This window comes from Oncorhynchus gorbuscha, linkage group LG19 (genome assembly GCF_021184085.1).
Source record: "Oncorhynchus gorbuscha isolate QuinsamMale2020 ecotype Even-year linkage group LG19, OgorEven_v1.0, whole genome shotgun sequence".
Lineage (NCBI taxonomy): Eukaryota > Metazoa > Chordata > Actinopteri > Salmoniformes > Salmonidae > Oncorhynchus > Oncorhynchus gorbuscha.
Window position 1 is genome coordinate 59,997,506 of NC_060191.1, and position 24,276 is coordinate 60,021,781.

At 44.2% G+C, this 24,276-nt stretch overlaps 1 protein-coding gene across 1 annotated transcript in view; it reads right to left on the reverse strand.

The window, feature by feature from the left end:
- The window catches only part of LOC124006046 (fatty acid CoA ligase Acsl3-like), a 54,610-nt gene extending 37,098 nt beyond the window's left edge, over positions 1 to 17,512 (reverse strand). Inside the window, exons 1-3 of the mRNA XM_046315706.1 lie at positions 17,372 to 17,512; positions 5,667 to 6,271; positions 1,715 to 1,892 (exon numbers count right to left, since the gene is read on the reverse strand). Of these exons, the coding sequence (XP_046171662.1) occupies positions 1,715 to 1,892; positions 5,667 to 6,038 (550 nt within the window). The 5' untranslated portion in view covers positions 6,039 to 6,271; positions 17,372 to 17,512. The remainder of the gene's footprint in view (positions 1 to 1,714; positions 1,893 to 5,666; positions 6,272 to 17,371) is intronic.
- Positions 17,513 to 24,276: the final 6,764 nt, after the last annotated feature.

Sequence of the window (24,276 nt, forward strand, 5' to 3'; positions counted from 1 at the left end):
TCACGTTCTGACCTTAGTTCCTTTGTTTTTGCCTTTGTTTTAGTATGGTCAGGGCGTGAGTTGGGGTGGGCAGTCCTAGTTTGTTTTTCTATGTTTGTTTTTGAGTTCGGCCTAGTATGGTTCTCAATCAGAGGCAGCTGTCAATTGTTGTCCCTGATTGAGAATCATACTTAGGTAGCCTGGGTTTCACTTTTGGTTTGTGGGTGTTTGTTTCCATGTGAGTGTTTGGGCCACACGGTACTGTTTCATTTTGTTCACATCGTTTATTGTTTTGTTCCAGTGTTCAGTTTGTTTATTAAAAAGACATGAACACTTACCACGCTGCACCTTGGTCCAACTCTCTATCTCCAGACGTCATCCGTTACACTGTAAGTATGTTTTAGTAATTACATTTACTTTTGATACTTAAGTATATTTAATACTAAATACTTTTAGACTTTTACTCAAGTAGTATTTTACTGGATGCCTTTCACTTTTACTTTAATCATTTTCCATTAAGGTATCTTTATTTTTACTACAGTGTGACAATTGTTTTGTTTTTTTCAAAATCCACAGTCATAACCCTGCTCTGACAGGACAAAAAGAGGAGGAGGCAGAGAGGGGAGGTCACCCGACCCAGGGCAGGCTAACAGAGAAAGGGCTTATGGAACAGGGCCAGTGACATCACTGCCATGCGTCATGAACGGCTGAGACTTCCTGTTGTGTGTGTGAGGACACAGGGTGTGACACCTCCAGCCGTGAGATACTAACACACTGTCAGGTTCACACATACACTCTCTCCCCTCTTCTTTTACAAAACATTTATACAATTATGAGGTGATTGAATAGCTCATACTTTGCAACCATCCTTTCCCTTCTGAGGTTTAGAGCCAAGAAACAAACACAAACAAATTCCTGGCAAGGTCAACCAATCAGGTTGAGTCAGACTCAACTTGACAATACAAACCCAGAGTGAACAAAGAAGAAAGAAGAGGTGGAGGAGGAAGAATGAAAGATGGATGAATAGAGAGCCTATGGAGAGAGGGGAAAGGCTTGAGAGATGGATGAATAGAGAGCCTATGGAGAGAGGAGGAAGGCTGAGAGATGGATGAATAGAGAGCCTATGGAGTGAAGAGGAAGGCTGAGAGATGGATGAATAGAGAGCCTTTGGAGAGAAGAGGAAGGCTGAGAGATGGATGAATAGAGAGCCTATGGAGAGAGGAGGAAGGCTGAGAGATGGATGAATAGAGAGCCTATGGAGAGAGGAGGAAGGCTGAGAGATGGATTAATAGAGAGCCTATGGGGAGATGAGGAAGGCTGAGGCTATGGCGTCAGAAGCACGGACCAAAGGGTCTATGTGAGAACCGTATTTTGACATCAGATAGGAGAAGGAACACACAACCCTCAGGCCAAATGAAGAAGAGGGGGGGGGGGATGAGGGATAGGAGGAAGAAGGAGGGAGAGAATTGGAACACTTCTAACAGTGGCATAGCAGCAGGGAGAAACTGATCTTCTTCCTCAGCTGGGCTGGACATGTTTCAGATGTTATGTATACCCTGGTCACACTATAAAACCAGAACTGATGCATAAGAGGAGAGCGAGAGAGAGACGGACCCCCCCTCCCCCTCCCCACACACACACACACACACTACGCAGTCAAGCCTATGTATGGAGAGTACTCACAGGGGAGGTTGTACATGAACCAGACTTGGGGTGTGTGCAAGTGGACACTCACAGGGGAAGTTTTGCATGAAGCAGGCCTGTGCAGCTATTACCCACTCGGCCCTGGTCTCACAGAAGATGGCAATATTGTTGTGGGCCCTCTGGCCAAGCGCTGCCAGACCAATGCCAAAGCAGGCTGCTGCCCTGTGGGTCTCAGCATAGGACAGCCAGCGGTACTGCCCCAGGATCACCTACAAGGGGAACAGAGAGCACACAGGATGTCAGAGATGGAGGGAGGGAAAGAGAGAGAAAGAGAGACACAAAGAAAAATAGAGAGAACAAGAAAGAGTGAGAAGTACCAGGGGGGAAAGCAGAGAGGTGGAAAATAATAGAGACACACAGAGAAACAGAGATTTGGAAAGAGAGAGATGGAGGAGGGAAGAATAGTTCACAGTGTTTGTTTTATGCAAGGGAGAGATGGAGGAGGGAAGAATAGTTCACAGTGTTTGTTTTAAGGGAGGGAGAGATGGAGGAGGGAAGAATAGTTCAGTGTTTGTTTTAAGGGAGGGAGAGATGGAGGAGGGAAGAATAGTTCACAGTGTTTGTTTTATGCGAGGGAGAGATGGAGGAGGGAAGAATAGTTCACAGTGTTTGTTTTATGTGAGGGAGAGATGAAGGAGGGAAGAATAGTTCACAGTGTTTGTTTTCTAAGATGGAGAGATGGAGGAGGAAAGAATAGTTCACAGTGTTTGTTTTATGCGAGGGAGAGATGGAGGAGGGAAGAATAGTTCACAGTGTTTGTTTTATGCGAGGGAGAGATGGAGGAGGGAAGAATAGTTCACAGTGTTTGTTTTATGTGAGGGAGAGATGAAGGAGGGAAGAATAGTTCACAGTGTTTGTTTTATGCGAGGGAGAGATGAAGGAGGGAAGAATAGTTCACAGTGTTTGTTTTCTAAGATGGAGAGATGGAGGAGGAAAGAATAGTTCACAGTGTTTGTTTTATGCGAGGGAGAGATGGAGGAGGGAAGAATAGTTCACATTGTTTGTTTTATAGGAGGGAGAGATGGAGGAGGGAAGAATAGTTCACAGTGTTTGTTTTATAAGATGGAGAGATGTAGGAGGGAAGAATAGTGCACAGTGTTTGTTTTATAAGATGGAGAGATGGAGGAGGGAAGAATAGTTCACAGTGTTTGTTTTATAAGAGGGAGAGATGGAGGAGGGAAGAATAGTTCACAGTGTTTGTTTGATAAGATGGAGAGGTGGAGGAGGGAAGAATAGTTCAGTGTTTGTTTTATGCGAGGGAGAGATGGAAGAGGGAAGAATAGTTCACAGTGTTTGTTTTATAAGATGGAGAGATGGAGGAGGGAAGAATAGTTCACAGTGTTTGTTTTATAAGATGGAGAGATGGAGGAGGGAAGAATAGTTCACAGTGTTTGTTTCATAAGATGGAGAGATGGAGGAGGGAAGAATAGTTCACAGTGTTTGTTTTATAAGAGGGAGAGATGGAGGAGGGAAGAATAGTTCACAGTGTTTGTTTTATAAGATGGAGAGATGGAGGAGGGAAGAATAGTTCACAGTGTTTGTTTTATAAGAGGGAGAGATGGAGGAGGGAAGAATAGTTCACAGTGTTTGTTTTATAAGATGGAGAGATGGAGGAGGGAAGAATAGTTCACAGTGTTTGTTTTATAAGATGGAGAGATGGAGAGATGGAGGAGGGAAGAATAATTCACAGTGTTTGTTTTATAAGATGGAGAGATGGAGGAGGGAAGAATAGTTCACAGTGTTTGTTTTATAAGATGGAGAGATGTAGGAGGGAAGAATAGTTCACAGTGTTTGTTTTATAAGATGGAGAGATGGAGGAGGGAAGAATAGTTCACAGTGTTTGTTTTATAAGAGGGAGAGATGGAGGAGGGAAGAATAGTTCACAGTGTTTGTTTGATAAGATGGAGAGGTGGAGGAGGGAAGAATAGTTCAGTGTTTGTTTTATGCGAGGGAGAGATGGAAGAGGGAAGAATAGTTCACAGTGTTTGTTTTATAAGATGGAGAGATGGAGGAGGGAAGAATAGTTCACAGTGTTTGTTTTATAAGATGGAGAGATGGAGGAGGGAAGAATAGTTCACAGTGTTTGTTTTATGGAGAGAGGGAAGAATAGTTCATGGATAAGAGGGAGGATGGAAGAAGATAGTTCACAGTGTTTGTTTTATAAGATGGAGAGATGGAGGAGGGAAGAATAGTTCACAGTGTTTGTTTTATAAGAGGGAGAGATGGAGGAGGGAAGAATAGTTCACAGTGTTTGTTTTATAAGATGGAGAGATGGAGGAGGGAAGAATAGTTCACAGTGTTTGTTTTATAAGATGGAGAGATGGAGAGATGGAGGAGGGAAGAATAGTTCACAGTGTTTGTTTTATAAGATGGAGAGATGGAGGAGGGAAGAATAGTTCACAGTGTTTGTTTTATAAGATGGAGAGATGGAGGAGGAAAGAATAGTTCACAGTGTTTGTTTTATAAGATGGAGAGATGGAGGAGGGAAGAATAGTTCACAGTGTTTGTTTATAAGATGGAGAGATGGAGGAGGGAAGAATAGTTCACAGTGTTTGTTTATAAGATGGAGAGATGGAGGAGGGAAGAATAGTTCACAGTGTTTGTTTTATAAGATGGAGAGATGGAGGAGGGAAGAATAGTTCACAGTGTTTGTTTATAAGATGGAGAGATGGAGGAGGGAATAATAGTTCACAGTGTTTGTTTATAAGATGGAGAGATGGAGGAGGGAAGAATAGTTCAGTGTTTGTTTTATAAGATGGAGAGATGGAGGAGGGAATAATAGTTCACAGTGTTTGTTTTATAAGATGGAGAGATGGAGGAGGGAAGAATAGTTCACAGTGTTTGTTTTATAAGATGGAGAGATGGAGGAGGGAAGAATAGTTCACAGTGTTTGTTTTATAAGAGGGAGAGATGGAGGAGGGAAGAATAGTTCACAGTGTTTGTTTATAAGATGGAGAGGTGGAGGAGGGAAGAATAGTTCACAGTGTTTGTTTTATAAGATGGAGAGATGGAGGAGGGAAGAATAGTTCACAGTGTTTGTTTATAAGATGGAGAGATGGAGGAGGGAATAATAGTTCACAGTGTTTGTTTATAAGATGGAGAGATGGAGGAGGGAAGAATAGTTCAGTGTTTGTTTTATAAGATGGAGAGATGGAGGAGGGAAGAATAGTTCACAGTGTTTGTTTTATAAGATGGAGAGATGGAGGAGGGAAGAATAGTTCACAGTGTTTGTTTTATAAGATGGAGAGATGGAGGAGGGAAGAATAGTTCACAGTGTTTGTTTTATAAGAGGGAGAGATGGAGGAGGGAAGAATAGTTCACAGTGTTTGTTTATAAGATGGAGAGGTGGAGGAGGGCAGAATAGTTCACAGTGTTTGTTTTATACACAGTAAAGCCTACAGCTTGAGGTTGTGTGCTTTTTAACTTTTGGAATTTGAATCACAACACTCACAACAAACAGTGGTGACACTGCCCCCTATTGGTATAACACTGGTACTGTACACACCCAGACCTGGCACAGGCCAGGCTAACGCACTTTCACACAGTGTCAGTGAAACAATAAGAACATTTAAATACATTTATTCAATGTGTTTTTCACTGTAAGTCTCATTGTTCAGGAAGTCAAGAGGTGGCCAAGCACACTCCATTGTTTTATTGCAGCAACATGAGTTTCAACAGCACTCTGATTAGACTAGTGGGATTAGCCTGAGGATTGGTGTGTAATTAAAAGTGTTGCAAGTCACACACACACACAGCGACAGTGTTTTAGATTGCCCTATATTCTGTATGTTGGTGAGCTGTGTGAGGTGACGTAAGGCATTTCTGTTGGGCAAGAGAGGTGTGTTTTGTATGAGTGATAGTTCTCTCCTGTTTTGGCTAGACTGACTTGGCAGAACAAGGTCTTGTGTTTTCGCTGCAAACAGAAAACACACCTGAGTTTTTTGCCCAAAAGAAAGTCCTCACGCTGTCCCTCCTGTCCTCACCTTCTTGAAGAACTTTCCGTTGCTCTGCCTCTCATCCTCCTCCATGACTACCTCTCTGGTGCCCAGGCAGTCTCTGTCAGAGAACCTTCTGGATGCGTCCTCAAACACCTTATCCAGTGTGTCCACCCCGGGGTGCAGGGACGACACCAGCCTCTTGGTGGCGCCCATGGCCCTGTAGGGCCCCGCTGGGCGACCCGTCACAGACCGGGCCTTGAGTCTCTGAGCCCGCTCCTGTTCTGACCCGAGGCCTGCGTCTGATTCTGACACAGAGCTGAAGAGGTAGGAGGGGAGGAAGGCTAGGACAGAGTACAGCCACACCGTCACCTGGAAGAGCAGCAGCAGCACTGGGTTCAGGTCCTCTTTCAGCTTCATCCTGACTAGGTGTGTGTGAGTGAGTGGGGGATGGGGGTGGGTTGCAAGGCTTATGCTCTGAGCAGGTAGTTTATCACTGAGACAGCTCCTCCAACCCTAAGATGTGAATGGTAGGAGAGTGAATGATGGGTCGTAATCCTGCTACCACTGTCAGGGGAAGTTATTCATTTCCTGGTTCTTCTTCTTCTGCTCTTTTGTGTTTATCTGATTACAATGGCAGCAGCACCTTACGCCTAGACAAGAGACGACAAAAAAAAACATTTGAACATAGTACAAGAATATGCTATTTATAACATGTCTATTGTATGTTATACATGTATAATAACATCAGTGCGTTAGCTACAATTCCTTTGACAGCATCTGAGCTTTTTAACCCAACAGTCAGCAGGCTCCATACTCTAAGATAATAGGTTTTAATCGATTCTTCTTATGTTTTAGTGGGGGTTTCTCAAGCATCAAACAATGGTAATGCACAGCATGGTGGCTTGGCCTACATAATAAGACAGACAGCCGTGTGCTGTAGGCTACAGCTCTGCTTGAATGCTCTTCACTCACTCACTGTCCAGCAGCCAGCCAGACTGCTGGAGCTCAGAGCTCCCTATCTAACCCCATATCCCACACAGCACTGTACATCAAGGCATAGATACAGACAGACAGCAGACTGACTGTGACAGGAAATAGAGATAGAAAGAATGAGAGAAAGCGTGACAGCGTGAGAGAGAAGGGAAAGAGAGAAAGATAAAATATGAGTGTGAGAGGGAAAGAGATGGAGGGAGAGTGAAGGGAGAGGGTTGGGTTATGTGTGAGAGAAAGGCCTAAGGAACATGCGTCTTTTACCCCCATGTACCCATTGCAACCCACGATGCAATGACAGATGACAGGGGGGGAGAGAGAGAGAGAGAGAGAGAGAGAGAGAGAGAGAGAGAGAGAGAGAGAGAGAGAGAGAGAGAGAGAGAGAGAGAGAGAGAGAGAGAGAGAGAGAGAGAGAGAGAGAGAGAGAGAGAGAAAGTCAGAGAAAGACAGACACAGAGAAAGAGATTGAGAGAGAGAGAGACCGAGAGAGAAAGAGAGACCGAGAGAGAACGACATTGAGAGAGAGAGATAGAGAAAGAGAGACCGAGAGAGAAAGAGATTGACAGAGAGAGACAGAGACAGAGAGAGAGACAGAGAGAGACAGAGAAAGAGAGACAGAGAGAGCGAGTAATATAGAGACAGAGTGATAGAGATACAGAGAGAGAGAGAGAGAGAGTGAAGAGAAGAGAGAGAGAGAGAAAGATGGAGAGAGGGAGAGAGAGACTAAAGAGAGAGAGAGAAATAAAGAGATAGAGACAGAGAGAGAGAGAGAGAGAGAGAGACAGAGACAGAGACAGAGACAGAGACAGAGACAGAGACAGAGACAGAGACAGAGACAGAGACAGAGACAGAGAGAGAGAGAGAGAGAGAGAGAGAGAGAGAGAGAGAGAGAGAGAGAGAGAGAGAGAGTGAGTGAAAGAAAGAAAGAAAGAAAGAAAGTGAAGAGAGGGCAAGGAGGGGGTGAGGAAGAAAGAAAAGAGGGGGCTGACGCTGAGTCATGTTAACTCAGAATGGATTTCAACACAAATCCTCAACTGGGTGAAAGGTGCGCTACTACTGTATACCAGATTTAAAACAGATGTTTGTTAAAACTTCACTGAAAGGGATTCTTTGTGTGACGTGAGGATTATGTCTGTGAAATAGGCTGTGTGTGTGTGTGTGTGTGTGTGTGTGTGTGTGTGTGTGTGTGTGTGTGTGTGTGTGTGTGTGTGTGTGTGTGTGTGTGTGTGTGTGTGTGTGTGTGTGTGTGTGTGTGTGTGTGTGTGTGTGTGTGTGTGTGTGTGTGTGTGTGTTAACAGGGATGACGATAGCTACAGTGGGGCAAAAAAGTATTTTGTCAGCCACCAATTGTGCAAGTTCTCCTACTTAAAAAGATGAGAGAGGCTTGTAATTTTCATCATAGGTACACTTCAACTATGACAGACAAAATTAGAAAAAAAAATCCAGGAAATCACATTGTAGGATTTTTAATGAATTTATTTGCAAATTATGGTGGAAAATAAGTAAAAAGAAAAAGAGACTCTGGGTTCGTTTCTCCCAAGCCCGTACGGGAGTTGTAGCGATGAGACAAGATAGTAGCTACTAAAACAATTGGATACCACGAAATTGGGGAGAAAAATGGAGAAAATTCAACAACAAAAAATAACCAAAAAAAAGAGAAAGCTGCTCATCTACAACTCCTCTCCAGCAGTACGACATTCCAAAACGCTCCCTAAAGGCTCAGGAATAACCCAGAGTGAGACAGCAGAGCTCTGCCAGCAACTCCCATCATCCTCCCTCTGTGCTGTACAATTACCCAGCACACCTAGCAGTGTCAGATGTCACTTACAGACACTGTACTGGACCGATACACTGCTGAAGTTAATGACTGGGTCTCAGTTTCCTGTTCTTTCTCTATGGACACGTGGGAACACACACAATCTGGGTTTGTTGGAGTTTGTTGAAGTAGTCTTTGGTTTTCTTGGTGTAGTCTTTGGTTTTCTTGGAGTTTATAGGTGTAGTCTTTGGTTTTCTTGGAGTTTATAGGTGTAGACTTTGGTTTTCTTGGAGTTTATAGGTGTAGTCTTTGGTTTTCTTGGAGTTTATAGGTGTAGTCTTTGGTTTTCTTGGAGTTTATAGGTGTAGACTTTGGTTTTCTTGGAGTTTATAGGTGTAGTCTTTGGTTTTCTTAGAGTTTATAGGTGTAGTCTTTGGTTTTCTTAGAGTTTATAGGTGTAGACTTTGGTTTTCTTGGAGTTTATAGGTGTAGTCTTTGGTTTTCTTGGAGTTTATAGGTGTAGTCTTTGGTTTTCTTGGAGTTTATAGGTGTAGACTTTGGTTTTCTTGGAGTTTATAAGTGTAGTCTTTGGTTTTCTTGGAGTTTATGGGAGTAGCATTTGGGTTTCTTGGAGTTTATAGGAGTAGCATTTGGGTTTCTTGGAGTTTGTTGGTGTAGTATTTGATTTTCTTGGAGTTTGTTGGAGTAGTCTTGGGGTTTCTTGGAGTTTGTTGGTGTAGTATTGGGGTTTCTTGGAGTTTGTTGGTGTAGTATTGGGGTTTCTTGGAGTTTGTTGGTGTAGTATTGGGGTTTCTTGGAGTTTGTTGGTGTAGTATTGGGGTTTCTTGGAGTTTGTTGGTGTAGTATTGGGGTTTCTTGGAGTTTGTTGGTGTAGTATTGGGGTTTCTTGGAGTTTGTTGGTGTAGTATTGGGGGTTTCTTGGAGTTTGTTGGTGTAGTATTTGATTTTCTTGGAGTTTGTTATAGTAGTCTTGGGGTTTCTTGGAGTTTGTTGGTGTAGTATTTGATTTTCTTGGAGTTTGTTAGAGTAGTCTTGGGGGTTCTTGGAGTTTGTTGGTGTAGTATTTGATTTTCTTGGAGTTTGTTGGTGTAGTATTGGGGGTTCTTGGAGTTTGTTGGTGTAGTATTGGGGTTTCTTGGAGTTTGTTGGTGTAGTATTGGGGGTTCTTGGAGTTTGTTGGTGTAGTATTTGATTTTCTTGGAGTTTGTTGGAGTAGTCTTGGGGTTTCTTGGAGTTTGTTGGAGTAGTCTTGGGGTTTCTTGGAGTTTGTTGGTGTAGTATTTGATTTTCTTGGAGTTTGTTGGTGTAGTATTGGGGGTTCTTGGAGTTTGTTGGTGTAGTATTGGGGGTTCTTGAAGTTGTCTTGGGGTTTGTTGATGTAGTCTTGGGGTTTCTTGGCGATTGTTGGAATAGTCTTGTGGTTTGTTGGAGTAGTGTTTGGGATTCTTGGAGTTTGCTGGTGTTGTCTCATGGGTTTGTTGGAGTAGTGTTTGGGATTCTTGGAGTTTGCTGGTGTTGTCTCATGGGTTTGTTGGAGTAGTGTTTGGGATTCTTGGAGTTTGCTGGTGTTGTCTCATGGGTTTGTTGGAGTAGTGTTTGGGATTCTTGGAGTTTGCTGGTGTTGTCTCATGGGTTTGTTGGAGTAGTGTTTGGGATTCTTGGAGTTTGCTGGTGTTGTCTCATGGGTTTGTTGGAGTAGTGTTTGGGATTCTTGGAGTTTGCTGGTGTTGTCTCATGGGTTTGTTGGAGTAGTGTTTGGGATTCTTGGAGTTTGCTGGTGTTGTCTCATGGGTTTGTTGGAGTAGTGTTTGGGATGCCACTGGAACCCAAGGTCAAAAGCACGGTGGCTGACGTGAAGAATTATTAGGCTAAAGTGAACTATCCCAATCAGGGAGGGAAGAATAAACAAAATGACCGATAAAACTAACTGTTCGCATCGTGTCATTCGAACTCATAACTTTGACCACACTTCTGTTATTTTTGTAATATTTGTCTAGCTAGCAATAAAATGGATGATTAAACTTCTTTCATGTGTGACTGTTCCAGGGGTTGGATACACTGAGTGACTGATGCCTTTTCTGTCTGAGACTGGGTAATGACTTGTAACATCACACAGGAGAAGGGGCTAACCGCTGTGGGAGGGGCTGTCTGGTATTAGAACACAAGTGAGATTGACTGTACAGGTGACAGGTGATAGTACAAAGGTAGTGTTGTATGAGGAGGAGAGGAGGCTGTGTCACACCGTGACTTGACCCATGTTTGAGCCGTGCCAGGTGCCCAGGGTACTAAGACTCAGAACAAAGCAAAGAGAGGCAAGGTGAGATAAGGGGCAAAGAAGGAGGCCATATGGAGACCTGGTGAAGGAGGCCATGAGGAAACCTGGTGAAGGAGTCCATGAGGAGACCTGGTGAAGGAGGCCTTGAGGAGACCTAGGGAAGGAGGCCATGAGGAGACCTGGTGAAGGAGGCCATGAGGAGACCTAGGGAAGGAGGCCATGAGGAGACCTGGTGAAGGAGGCCATGAGGAGACCTGGTGAAGGAGGCCTTGAGGAGACCTAGGGAAGGAGGCCATGAGGAGACCTGGTGAAGGAGTTCATGAAGAGACCTGGTGAAGGAGGCCATGAGGAGACCTGGTGAAGGAGGCCATGAGGAGACCTGGTGAAGGAGGCCATGAGGAGACCTGGTGAAGGAACCCATGAGGAGACCTAGGGAAGGAGGCCATGAGGAGACCTGGTGAAGGAGGCCATGAGGAGACCTGGTGAAGGAGGCCTTGAGGAGACCTGGAGAAGGAGGCCACGAGGAGACCTGGTGAAGGAGGCTATAAGGAGACCTGGTGAAGGAGGCCTGACTAACAAGTCAAACATCTCTCTCTCTCTTCCACTCTATCTCCCCCTCTCTCCAGCAGACGGGCGAGGCTGCAGGTCACGAGCCCTGTTTTGGAACTCACACGTGTGATAGGAGCAGGCACGACAGGCTAAAATTACAATTTTGCATGTACTTATCAATTTTGAGATTTGTAGGTATTTTGGTCCATTAATATCAGTATTATCCAAAATGTCAAAATGTCAAAAAGTTATGAAAATGTATATATTCGTTAGTTTATCAAAATGGTGAAAAAGTTAAGAAGCGGAACCCCTCGACAACATTCCGCTGAAAAGGCAGTGTGCGAAATTCCAAAATATTTTTTTGAAATATGTAACTTTTATACATTCACAAGTGCAATACACCAAATTAAAGATAAACTTCTTTGCAACTGCTGTGTCAGATTTTTTTTTACTTTACGGAAAAAGCAAACAATGTAACAATCTGAGTACGGCGCTCAGACAACAAATCAAGCCATACAGATATCCACCGTATTGGAGTCAACAGAAGTCAGAAATAGTGTTATAATTATTCACTTACCTTTGATGATCTTCATCAAAATACACTCCCAGGAAACCCAGTTCCACAATAAATGTTTGATTTGTTCGATAAAGTCCATCATTTATGTCCAAATACCTCCTTTTGTAAGCACGTTCACTTCACAAATCCAAACTCACGACGCGCGGGCAGGTCCAGGTGAAAGTTCAGAAGAAAAGTCATATTACAGTTTGTAAAAACATGTCAAACAATGTATAGAATCAATCTTTAGGATGTTTTTATCATAAATCTTCAATAATGTTCCAACCGGAGAATTCCTTTGTCTTCAGAAATGCAATGGACCTCAAGCTAACTCTCACGTGAAGGCACGTGATCAGCTCATGGCACTCTGGCAGACCTCTAACTCATTCAGCTCCCATTCCCCCTCCTTCACAGTAGAAGCATCAAACAAGGTTCTAAAGACTGTTGACATCTAGTGGAAGCCGTAGGAAGTGCAATAAGACTCCATAGACACTGTATATTTGATAGGCAATGAGTTGAAAAACTACAAACCTCAGATCTCCCACTTCCTGGTTGGATTTTTCTCAGGTTTTTGCCTGCCATATGTGTTCTGTTATTTTACATTTACATTTAAGTCATTTAGCAGATGCTCTTATCCAGAGCGACTTACAAATTGGTGCATTCACCTTATGACATCCAGTGGAACAGCCACTTTACAATAGTGCATCTAAATATTTTAAGGGGGGGAGGGGGGGGTGAGAAGGATTACTTTATCCTATCCTAAGTATTCCTTAAAGAGGTGGGGTTTCAGGTGTCTCCGGAAGGTGGTGATTGACTCCGCTGTCCTGGCGTCGTGAGGGAGTTTGTTCCACCATTGGGGAGCCAGAGCAATGAACAGTTTTGACTGGGCTGAGCGGGAACTGTACTTCCTCAGTGGTAGGGAGGCGAGCAGGCCAGAGGTGGATGAACGCAGTGCCCTTATTTGGGTGTAGGGCCTGATCAGAGCCTGGAGGTACTGAGGTGCCGTTCCCCTCACAGCTCCGTAGGCAAGCACCATGGTCTTGTAGCGGATGCGAGCTTCAACTGGAAGCCAGTGGAGAGAGCGGAGGAGCGGGTTGACGTGAGAGAACTTGGGAAGGTTAAACACTAGACGGGCTGCGGCGTTCTGTTATACTCACAGACATCATTCAAACAGTTTTCGAAACTTCAGAGTGTTTTCTATCCAATACTAATAATAATATGCATATATTATCAACTGGGCCTGAGTAGCAGGCAGTTTACTCTGGGCACGCTTTTCATCCAAACGTGAAAATGCTGCCCCCTATTCCAAACAGGTTTTAATATCAGTATTTTCCAAAATGTCAAAAAGTTATGAAAATTTATATATTCGTTAGTTTATCAAAATGGTGAATTGTAACCACTTTAAATGGACATACATCCATAATTTCAAATCTCACTACATTGAATTACACATAATTTAAAAGACTATTTCAAAGAGAATGTTTTCCAAATAGATGTTTGTCATTGGGTAGTCTAAATTCCTTGTCTTTAACTGCCATTTCCCAACTATATTTTCAAACTCATTTTTCTCAGCTTCAGAAGCATCTGCATTCACAACATTTTGTACGGTTATCCTTAGATGTATTTTCCAGACTTATACTTAGGGAACTGTTGACAGGTTGTCAAATGTTTATTCTAGATGACATTTTCTTCCGAAAAATGCACCAAAAATAAATGTTACATACCTTTCTTTAGTGTTTTACTGATAGAAAAATATATATATTTCTTCACAATTGGTGAAGTCCTGTCCTGGAGTGTCTTATCAAAATGAAACCAAGTTATTTAGGCTGACTTCTTCCTGTGTCCAGAAAAAAGGATTTGATGCTATGCTAATATTTAATGAGATATCACCTAATTTGCATATTTTTATGAACTATTTCTGGCAGAATTATACAAAAAAATGTTTTATTTGTGTCCACATTCAAGTTGATTGTGATATGATTAAGGGGGGATACCCTACTAGGGAGTGGTGCCTGGCCTTAAGTCCATCATAAAGCTTCAACCAATAGAACAATCAAAAGAACATCAAGAATGAATCGGGGGGGAACAATTGGTCAATAATTGAGCTTTGTGTAACAGGGCAGAAGCTTTGGAAATTAAGTACGACCATAACACAGTGGATTAATTCAGTAATATCTTGCTATCCCTCCTCCCATAGTTGGTGGGGAGGCAGACCGCAGTAAGAGTGAATCACTGCTTCCTTAAAGGATTGTGAATGGGGCCTTTTGTGTGACCAACGCCACCCTTTCCTCTCGCCTCTGCAGGCAGTCCTCCTGGAGAAAGCTCAAAGTCACCATTGTGCCAGTAGCCCAGCACACCACACAGTGCCACATTTAGGATGGTCACTGGAGGGGTGTGTGTGTGTGTGTGTGTGTGTGTGTGTGTGTGTGTGTGTGTGTGTGTGTGTGTGTGTGTGTGTGTGTGTGTGTGTGTGTGTGTGTGTGTGTGTGTGTGTGTGTGTGTGTGTGTGTGTGTGTGTGTGTGTGTGTGTGTGTGTGTGTGTGTGTGTGTGTGTGTGTGTGTGTGTGTGTGTGTGTGTGTGTGTGTGTGTGTGCAGACATCTCCAAATAATGGCGTAAGCATACTTGAAAAGCTTTGAGTAAGCATGATTTCACTGAATGTGATAAGACAACACACAATGGAATGGATATGTGGCTCAGACTACAGCTTTTCTTCTTAAGGTCTGAGAGGTAGCAGAAGCAAGCAACCAGACAGTAAACATACTAGACAACCACCAAAACAACTAGCCAAATCTGAAACTAAAGGTTCTCTATGATATCTTCCTTTCTCTGCCATCTCCCTCACTGCTGAGTGTTGGATACATTAGCCTGGATGCAGGGGTGCAGACCATGACTATATATGCCATGCTGACAAGCTGATAGACCTCAAACTTCTGGTTCAACCAATAGATATAACCATACCCTCTGGTGAATGATATGGGCCTTTGACCAACCCTCTGAAACCTATTACATAAGAAGAATGCTCCACAGAAGAATGCTCCACAGAAGAATGCTCCCCAGAAGAAAGCTACTGCAGACAGAAACATGGCATAAGAGAGGAGGGCGTAAAACTGTGCATCTGTGTGCACATATCCCATCGGACCATCCCTGGCAGACAATAGACGCTCTGTGTATAAGTACAAGCTCTCTCCAATAGACCAGCCTGATTTAATTGTAGTTGCTACAAGCCAAGTAAATGACTTCAGCAGTACAAACAAGCTTAACAGTGGACAAGATATTCACAACTTGAGTGCACAACATTTGTCAATGGTACAGTTCAAACTTTGTCAACCAAAATGTTGATTATGGTGTCCATACTAGGGTTGGGGATATTACAATATGATTGTAAATCAACGCTGTTTGACAGAAATCGTCCATGATATTGTGATGTGACAGACGATAGTTTTATATATTTGTATATTTTTACAGACTATAGTTTATTTGAACATGACTGGCATCGCTGGAGTCGGGCAGCTCACAGCCGGGCGACATGCCAAATGACCTATTTCTATTTGCCATAGACTTTCTCAATAGATATGTAGGTAGACTTAGCCTAATAGTAACATAATGTAAGAGCAGGCCTACAATGTACACTCTAAAAATTAGGGCTTATAAAACGGTTCTTCTAAGATCCTTAAAGTTTTTCAAAGAACCTTAGGGTTCTTAGCACTGAAAATTGCCCCCAAAAGGTTCTTCCAAGAACCCCATAGGAGGTGGGGTTCATCGAGGAACCTCCTTAGTTGGAGGGGGTTCTTACAGGAACCTAAGTGCCCAACTGAAACATTTGGATTTGAATGTGAAAGGACAGCAGGTGCAGGCACTTACTGAAACATGTAAAGACCTCCTCAATTTAAGGTAAGATTTTCCCTTGTATGAACTAAATTTATATTGTTTTATAATGATACCATATATCTTTCATATTTGTGCAGATCTTTCTAAAACAGAAAATGGACACAATTCAATTAATATCAATCTAAAGGTAAGAATATGTAGGCTATTAGAATATGTTGAAGGCTACGGAAGCTGTATTGGGTGCAGATGACTGAACTGCTCACTTGTGTGTCTGTGTCTGCAGGTATACAGGCAAGGAGGCATACAAAGGTATGTCAATTGGTATTGGTATGTTATGCAGATCACATTTACCATCCTCCTCCCTTCCCTTGTCAATGAATATCCCATAGGCCTCTACATTATGGACGAGGTATGTGTATGAAAACCATTATCAAAACAGTTTTTTTTCATTCACATTCGCCAAAAAAAGGTATGAATCCTGTTGTGTGCATATTTTGTTAATCATCTGTATAATGATTATTTTGGGGATTCACAGACTTCACCCTCCCTACACCTCTGATGATTAGAACAGGAAACCTGTTTGATCACTATGCACTGCAAAACCATTCTGTCTTTGGGTCAACATGCCAGATGCCCATTGGACTAGGGGCTCTGCTGGGAGTTTCTCATATTTAGATATTTTTTATACTTCTTTGCCACTAAAATCATAATAAACACTGAGAACTAAAGTAGTGTGTAATTGCTATTGTTATGAGTATTATTATTAATATTATTACAAATAATAAAATTAATAACAGGTGTGGGAGTTTAAAAAATGTACCCCAAAAGGTTATTCGAAGATCCATTAAAAGGGGTTCTTTGAAGAATCCTGTCAGATCACATTTATCTCGCTCACCTCTTGAATGTCTGATGATCATGGGCCTTTTGCAGTGGACACTCCGTTGTCTGGCTTGTTTTAAAACCTTCATTTCCCTTTTTGTCCCAATCCCCATTTTATTTTAACGTGACTTGTTGGTCTAAGCATATTTTTCATGTTCAAGTTTCAAATGAATCCAGGAGGCCAGTAACAGAGATCTATCTCAGATACTTGTTTGTGAATAGCTTAAATAAAAAACTTGATATTGTAATAATGAAAGAGAACCAACAATTGCTAAATATAATAATCGAATGGGAAGTTTAAACAAATCTTATACGTTTCTGGCCTCCACTTGACCAAAGCTTTAGGAAAAACAAATTGTGTACACCACAAAACAAACACCCAATAATATAATATACACTGAATGAAAATGTAATTCAATACAATTTGCAGTAAACATTTGGATTCTGTTCTATTGTATAATGAACAAAGGCACATCAGCAAGTAATTATTTATGGAATTGTTAATTAAAATCAATGTGAAACTTATTTTTGACCATTTAAAGTCAATGGGCTCACTGCTGACAAATGTTATCTGCAAGGTGTGCCATTTTTGTACACTCAACCAGCATGCAACGGGGATAATGAAAATCATTTTAAAATGGAGTAAAATTGGTTGAGCAGAGAAGATACAGGCTTGTCAAAAAGTCATTATCACCTATCTGGAATATATATCTGTAGCCTAGAGATAATGATTTACTCTAGGTGACCGGGACGCTCAGTCTTCCATCCTCTGCTCTGCCCGTAGCCTACCGTGCGCAGCAACTGGCTGGATGCACAGAATCAAACACATCTGGACCTCGTCGGCTGCCGCTAAGTGCACATCACCGAGAAATAATCGTTTATCAAGACACTTACCTTGAATCAAACACCTGGTGTATCAGCGACGAAAAGGAAAGCGTTCTTTTATTGCACGAATTGCAATTGAATTCCCGCATCGTCTGTCTGATGATATTGGTCGCTGCTCTCAGCCCAGAAGTGACAGACGCGTCGTCATGGTATTATTGCACAGGAGGCATTCCCTGGCTTCTGATTGGACTCGTTGAGGTGGCGCGTGCTGAGGGCCGGTAGATGATGGAAATGAAAGGTTACTCAAAGTCAGAGCGCACTGAGTGGAAGCTGAGATGTGATTCAAACAGTAGTCTACTGTCATAATAAAACGTACTAGACAAACTACAGATAGGTTTGTCAATGGTTGGGTTTTGGTACCTGCAGAGTGGTCATACATATGTGCATGATGCTGCTTTGGGGACACCTGTTGGATTAGATCAACCTTCAAATTCAATCAAACTGGTCAGCAGGGATGTCAACACAGTTTCAGAAAATGTGGTGCTCAGCCACTGAGGTATAGGGCTCAGCCCATTGTCTCGTGATAGATGGCTTCGCTCCTGCAATAGCTCGTCCCTTAACTGATCTGTCTTGTAGGAGGTGGAATTCATCTCTAAAAATCGAGATTTTGCTAATCTGCCTAAAACTAGTTCCCACTGGCTGCTAGTACTATGGCAAAACATGCTCGATCAGCTGAGCAAACTTCTGGAGCTAGCAGCCTAGTGCAAGCTTGTTTGAATGGCCATAGAATAGCTTCTGCTAATGTTCTTTACCATTCGGCCATCAGATTTTCCACCAATGCTCCTTATTCAACCATGCTGGTCATTTATGAACATTTGAACATCTTGGCCACGTTCTGTTATAATCTCCACCCGGCACAGCCAGAAGAGGACTGGCCACCCCACATATGCTCTCTCTAATTCTCTCTTTCTTTCTCTCTCTCGGAGGACCTGAGCCCTAGGACCGTGCCCCAGGACTACCTGACATGATGGCTCCTTGCGGTCCCCAGTCCACCTGACTGTTCTGCCTTGTTATTATTCGACCATGCTGGTCATTTATGAACATTTGAACATCTTGGCCACGTTCTGTTATAATCTCCACCCGGCACAGCCAGAAGAGGACTGGCCACCCCACATATGCTCTCTCTAATTCTCTCTTTCTTTCTCTCTCTCGGAGGACCTGAGCCCTAGGACCGTGCCCCAGGACTACCTGACATGATGGCTCCTTGCGGTCCCCAGTCCACCTGACTGTTCTGCCTTATTATTATTCGACCATGCTGGTCATTTATGAACATTTGAACATCTTGGTCATGTTCTGTTATAATCTCTACCCGGCACAGCCAGAAGAGGACTGGCCACCCCACATAGCCTGGTTCCTCTCTAGGTTTCATCCTAGGTTTTGGCCTTTCTAGGGAGTTTTTCCTAGCCACCGTGCTTTTACACCTGCATTGTTTGCTGTTTGGGGTTTTAGGCTGGGTTTCTGTACAGCACTTTGAGATATCAGCTGATGTACGAAGGGCTATATAAATAAATTTGATTTGAATTTGATTATAGGACACATCCCTGCACTCTATACTCCTCTGTAAACTGGTCGTCTCTGTATACCTGTCTCAAGACCCACTGGTTGATTCTTATTTATAAAACCCTTTTAGGCCTCACTCCCCCCTATCTGAGATACCTACAGCAGCCCCCATCCTCCACATACAACACCCGTTCTGCCAGTCACATTCTCTTAAAGGTCCCCAAAGCACACACATCCCTGGGTCACTCCTCTATTCAGTTCGCTGCAGCTAGCGACTGGAACTAGCTGCAACAAACACTCAAACTGGACAGTTTTATCTCAATCTCTTCATTCAAAGACTCAGCCATGGACACTCTTACTGACAGTTGTGGCTGCTTTGCGTGATGTATTGTTGTCTCTACCTTCTTGCCCTTTGTGCTGTTGTCCGTGCCCAATAATTTTTGTACCATGTTTTGTGCTGCTATCATGTTGTGTTGCTACCATGTTGTTGTTATGTTGTGTTGCTACCATGCTGTGTTGTCATGTGTTGCTGCCTTGCTATGTTGTTGTCTTAGGTCTCTCTTTATGTAGTGTTGTCTCTCTTGTCGTGATGTGTGTTTTGTTCTATATTTATATTGTATTTATTTGTTCTTTTGAATCCTAGCCCCCGTCCCCACAGGAGGCCTTTTGCCTTTTGGTAGGCTGTCATTGTAAATAACCATTTGTTCTTAACTGACTTGCCTAGTTAAATACAAAAATACTGTAGTTTGCCAGGTTGTTGATGAAGTTGTACTACAGCAAAGTTATGGGACTGTTCTCAGAAATCAGTAAGCATGTAGTGCTGTAGAACTAGGTGCACCAATCACAGCAGAACAGATTTCATATTTGCGGGCCAAGAAAATAATGTTATTTTATTAAAACTTTTCATGCAATTCCACGTAATTTTACATGACTGGAGACATTAGAGGATATTTTTTAATAGCACACAACTGACCGAAATGCCAGTCTCCTCTGACACTGACATAGGCTACTGAGATCAACAAAATGAACAACCCGGTCTTAACAACCCGGTCTTAACAACCCGGTCTTAACAACCCTGTCTTAACAACCCTGTCTTAACAACCCTGTCTTAACAACCCGGTCTTAACAACCCTGTCTTAACAACCCTGTCTTAACAACCCTGTCTTACCAACCCGGTCTTAACAACCCGGTCTTAACAACCCTGTCTTAACAACCCTGTCTTAACAACCCGGTCTTAACAACCCTGTCTTAAATGCCAATGAAAAGAGTGGAGACACATTTTACAGTATGGGGAAATTATAGTCCACAAACCTTCCAGTGGCATTGACACATCTAAACTGTTTTTCCAGAGGTTGTATTTTGAAATATTGCAAAAGGCCTTTTAGCTGCTGCCTGCTGTTCATTGACAGCCACAACTCAACAATCAGCTGTTTGATATTTTCCAGGCATGCTGCCCAATTGCAGGTGCTGCCAACATTAGGCTTGCATGTGCCCATGATGTGATAAAACACAATCCACAGCATTAAAAAAAACATCTATTGATCCTCTGTAGCTAAATTATGTTCTTGTGTAGTATTTTCAATGATTTAATTTATTTATGTACAGACAGGAGTTATTATAGTATTTGGCAAATTCATTTCAATATATCTGCAGCACCAACATGCCACCTTCCCAGGGATATGTATTCTTCCATGCTCTGTGCTCTCCCCAATGCCCAAAAATCAACACTTGATATTATTGATTGAATGGATTGTGGTCAGTAACCCCCATATGAGGTTATTGCGTAGGGATACGTAGACCTAGTGTTAAAATGATTTTTCAAGTAATCAAATCAGCAAGTAGCCTACAATTACCAGTTAATCATTTCAGTAAGTCAATGAACAAGTGTTTCTATCTAATCACTTTTCCCCCTGTTGAGCCAATAGTGGTTTTAGCTCAATTGTTATAGAAACGATGTGGGCCCAGTGGCCTTTTTAACCATTGTATCACAGAGACTGCAACAAGTTTATATGCTTATAAGGCCAATAAGAAAATGTTTCAAATGACTTGAATAGCCTATGGGAAAAGTGTCAAAATGTGTATTTGCATCAGTAGACTATGGGCAGAAACTGGTTGAATCAACATTGTTTGCACATTATTTCAATCAAACCATTAATGTGATGAATTTGAATCAATGTGGAAAACAATGTAGTCTTTTTTTTTCACCCAACTTTTTACCTAAATCCAAAAGGTGACATTTTTGGTTGATTTCACGTTGAGTTCACGTTAGTTGACAACTCAACCAAATATTAATCAAAATTAGAAAACTGATTGGATTTGCAAAAAGTCACGAACGTAAGGGACTGTAGTCTTTTTTTCACCCAACTTTTTACCTAAATCCAAAAGGTGACATTTTTGGTTGATTTCACGTTGAGTTCACCTGAAACCAGGTGTGTAAGACAAAGACAAAACAAATGGAAAATGAAAAGTGGATTGGTGATGGTTAGAAGGCCGGTGACGTCGACCGCCGAACGCCACCCGGACACCGCCCACCCCCCCGGCCGGTCCTGGCAATATGACCGCAGGAACCTACCCACATCCTGGTTTACTCTCTCCACCTGCCCGTTACTTTCGGGGTGAAAACCTGAGGTGAGGCTGACTGAGACCCCCAGACATTCCATGAACGCTCTCCAGACCCTGGATGTGAACTGGGGACCCCGTAGTGCCGGAAGACATGAGTGAACAGGGCCTCCGCAGTCTGTAGGGCCGTAGAGAGACCGGGCAAAGGGAGGAGACGGCAGGACTTAGAAAACCGATCCACAACGACCAGGATCGTGGTGTTGCTCTGTGAGGGAGGAAGACCCATCAGGAAATCTACCGATAGGTGTGACCACGGCCGTTGTGTAACGGTTAGGGGTTGTAACTTCCCTCTGGGCAGGTGCCTGGGAGCCTTGCACTGGGTGCACACCGAGTAGGAGGAAACATAAATCCTCACGTCCTAGGCCAAGGTGGACCAGTACTTCCCACTAAGGCAACGCACCGTCCGACAGATGCCAGGATGAGGAGGGTGATGTGTGGGCCCAATAGATCAAACGGTCGCGGACAGCAGACGGAACGTACAGGCGCCCAGCTGGACACTGGGGGGGGATTGGGCTCTGTGCGTAACGCCCGCTCGATGTCCGTGTCCAGCTCCCACACCACCGGTGCCACCAGGCAAGAGGCCGGAAGTATGGGAGTGTGATCCATGGACCGCTCCTCTGTGTCATACATCCCGGACAGTGCGTCTGCCTTAGCGTTCCGGGAACCTGGTCTGTAGGACAGAGTGAAAAAAATGCAGTCACTTGGAAATGCGGTACCCTAGGAAGGAGATGGACTGTTGGAAGAACAGACATTTCTCAGCCTTGATGTACAGATCATGCTCCAACAGTCGACCAAGCACCCTGCACATAAGGGACACATGCTCGGCGCGTGTAGTGGAGTATACACATGTCGTCGATATACACCACTACACCCTGCCCGTACAGGTCCCAGAAAATCTCATCAACAAAGGCCTGGAAGACTGATGGAGCATTCATCAACCCGTATGGCATGACGAGGTACTCATAGTGCCCTGAGGTGGTACTAAATGCCGTCTTCCACTCGTCCCCCTCCCTGATACGCACCAGGTTGTAAGCGCTCCTGAGATCCAATTTTGTGAAGAAGTGCACCCCATGCATTGACTCGATCACACTGGTGATGAGAGGCAGCGAGTAGCTGTACCTCACAGTGATCTGATTGATCCCTCAATAGTCAATACAGACCCCCATCCTTCTTCTTCACAAAAAATAAACTTGAGGAGGCAGGTGAAGTGGAGGGCCGAATGTATTCCTGCCTCAGGGATTCGGAGACATATGTTTCCATAGCCGCCGTCTCCTCCCGTGACAGAGGATACACGTGACTCCTGGGAAGTGCTGCGTCTACCAGGAGATTTATCGCACATTTCCCCCGTCGGTGGGGTGGTAATTGAGTCGGCTTCTTCTGACAGAAGGCGAGAGCCAAATCAGCATATTCTGAGGGGATGCGCACGTGGTGACCTGGTCTGGACTTTCCACCGTTGTCGCACCGATGGAAACCCCCACACACCTCCCCGAGCACTCTCGTGACCACCCCTTGAGAGCCCTCTGTTGCCACGAAATAGTGGGGTCATGACAGGCCAACCAGGGTAAGCCCAGCACCACGGGAAACACAGGAGAATCAATTAGGAAGAGACTGATTCTCTCCTTGTGACCCTCCTGTGTAACCATGTCTAGTAGAGCGGTGGCCTCCCTAATCAGCCCTGCCCCTAATGGTCGACTATCTAGGGCGTGCCCGTATCCACAGGAATAAGGGGATCCCTAAACTATGGGCAAATGAACGGTCAATAAAATTCCCAGCTGCGCCTGAATCTACGAGCACCTTATGCTGGGAATGCGGGGAAAACTCAGGAAATTTGATAAACACATACATGTGGGCAACAGTATGGGTAAGCCTGGTGCCGACTCACCTAGGGTGACACGATGGTGCCCTGCCTGCTGCCTCAACTCCCTGAGGAACCTCCCCAGCACCGACCAGCAGTGTGCCCTCTGCGGCCACAGATGGTGCAGGGAATGGCCCCTCCTCCGGTCGCCCTAAGCGCAGCACCTCCCAGCTCCATGGGCATCAGAGCGGAGGTGCTGGGGGATGGAACTGACAGGCCCCGATCTGGACGTCCGCGGGTAGCCAGCAGGTTGTCCAGCCAGAAGACAGGTCCACCAGCTGGTTCAACGTGAGGGTGGTGTCTCGACAGGCCAACTCCAGACGGACATCCTCGCATAGACTGCACTGGTAGTGATCGATCAGGGCCCTGACGTTCCATCCCCCGCTGGCGGCCAGGGTCCGGAAGTCCAAAGCGAAATCCTGCTCACTCCTCATCCCCTGCATCAAGTGAAACAGACATTTCTCTGCATTTCTCTGAACTCTGCGTAACGGTCCAATGCCACGTCTCCTTCACTCCATACGGCGTTGGCCCACCCCAGGGCTTTGCCTGAGAGGCAGGAGACGAGGGTGGACACGCTCTCACGTCCCGAAGGAACCGGGTGGACGGTCGCCAAGTAGAGCTCCAGCTGGCATCTGGCAGCTGTCCTATCATACTCCCTTGGGAGCACGAGCCAAATCCCGCTTGGACCGGGTGAAGGAGGGGTGGACAGTGGGGCCTGCTGTAGTGTGGCTGGTGGAGGCGCTGGATGACCTCCTCCTCTCTCCCAACGATCGATCGTTTGCAGCACGCGATCCATGGCGGTGCCCAGACATTGCAACATGGTTGCGTGCTGCTGGACGAGCTCCTCTATGTTCACAGAGAGGGCGTCTGCTCCTGCTGACTCCATTCTTGATGAGTAATTCTGTAATGAGGTCTGTGTGTAGCTGGTGTAGAGGAGTCA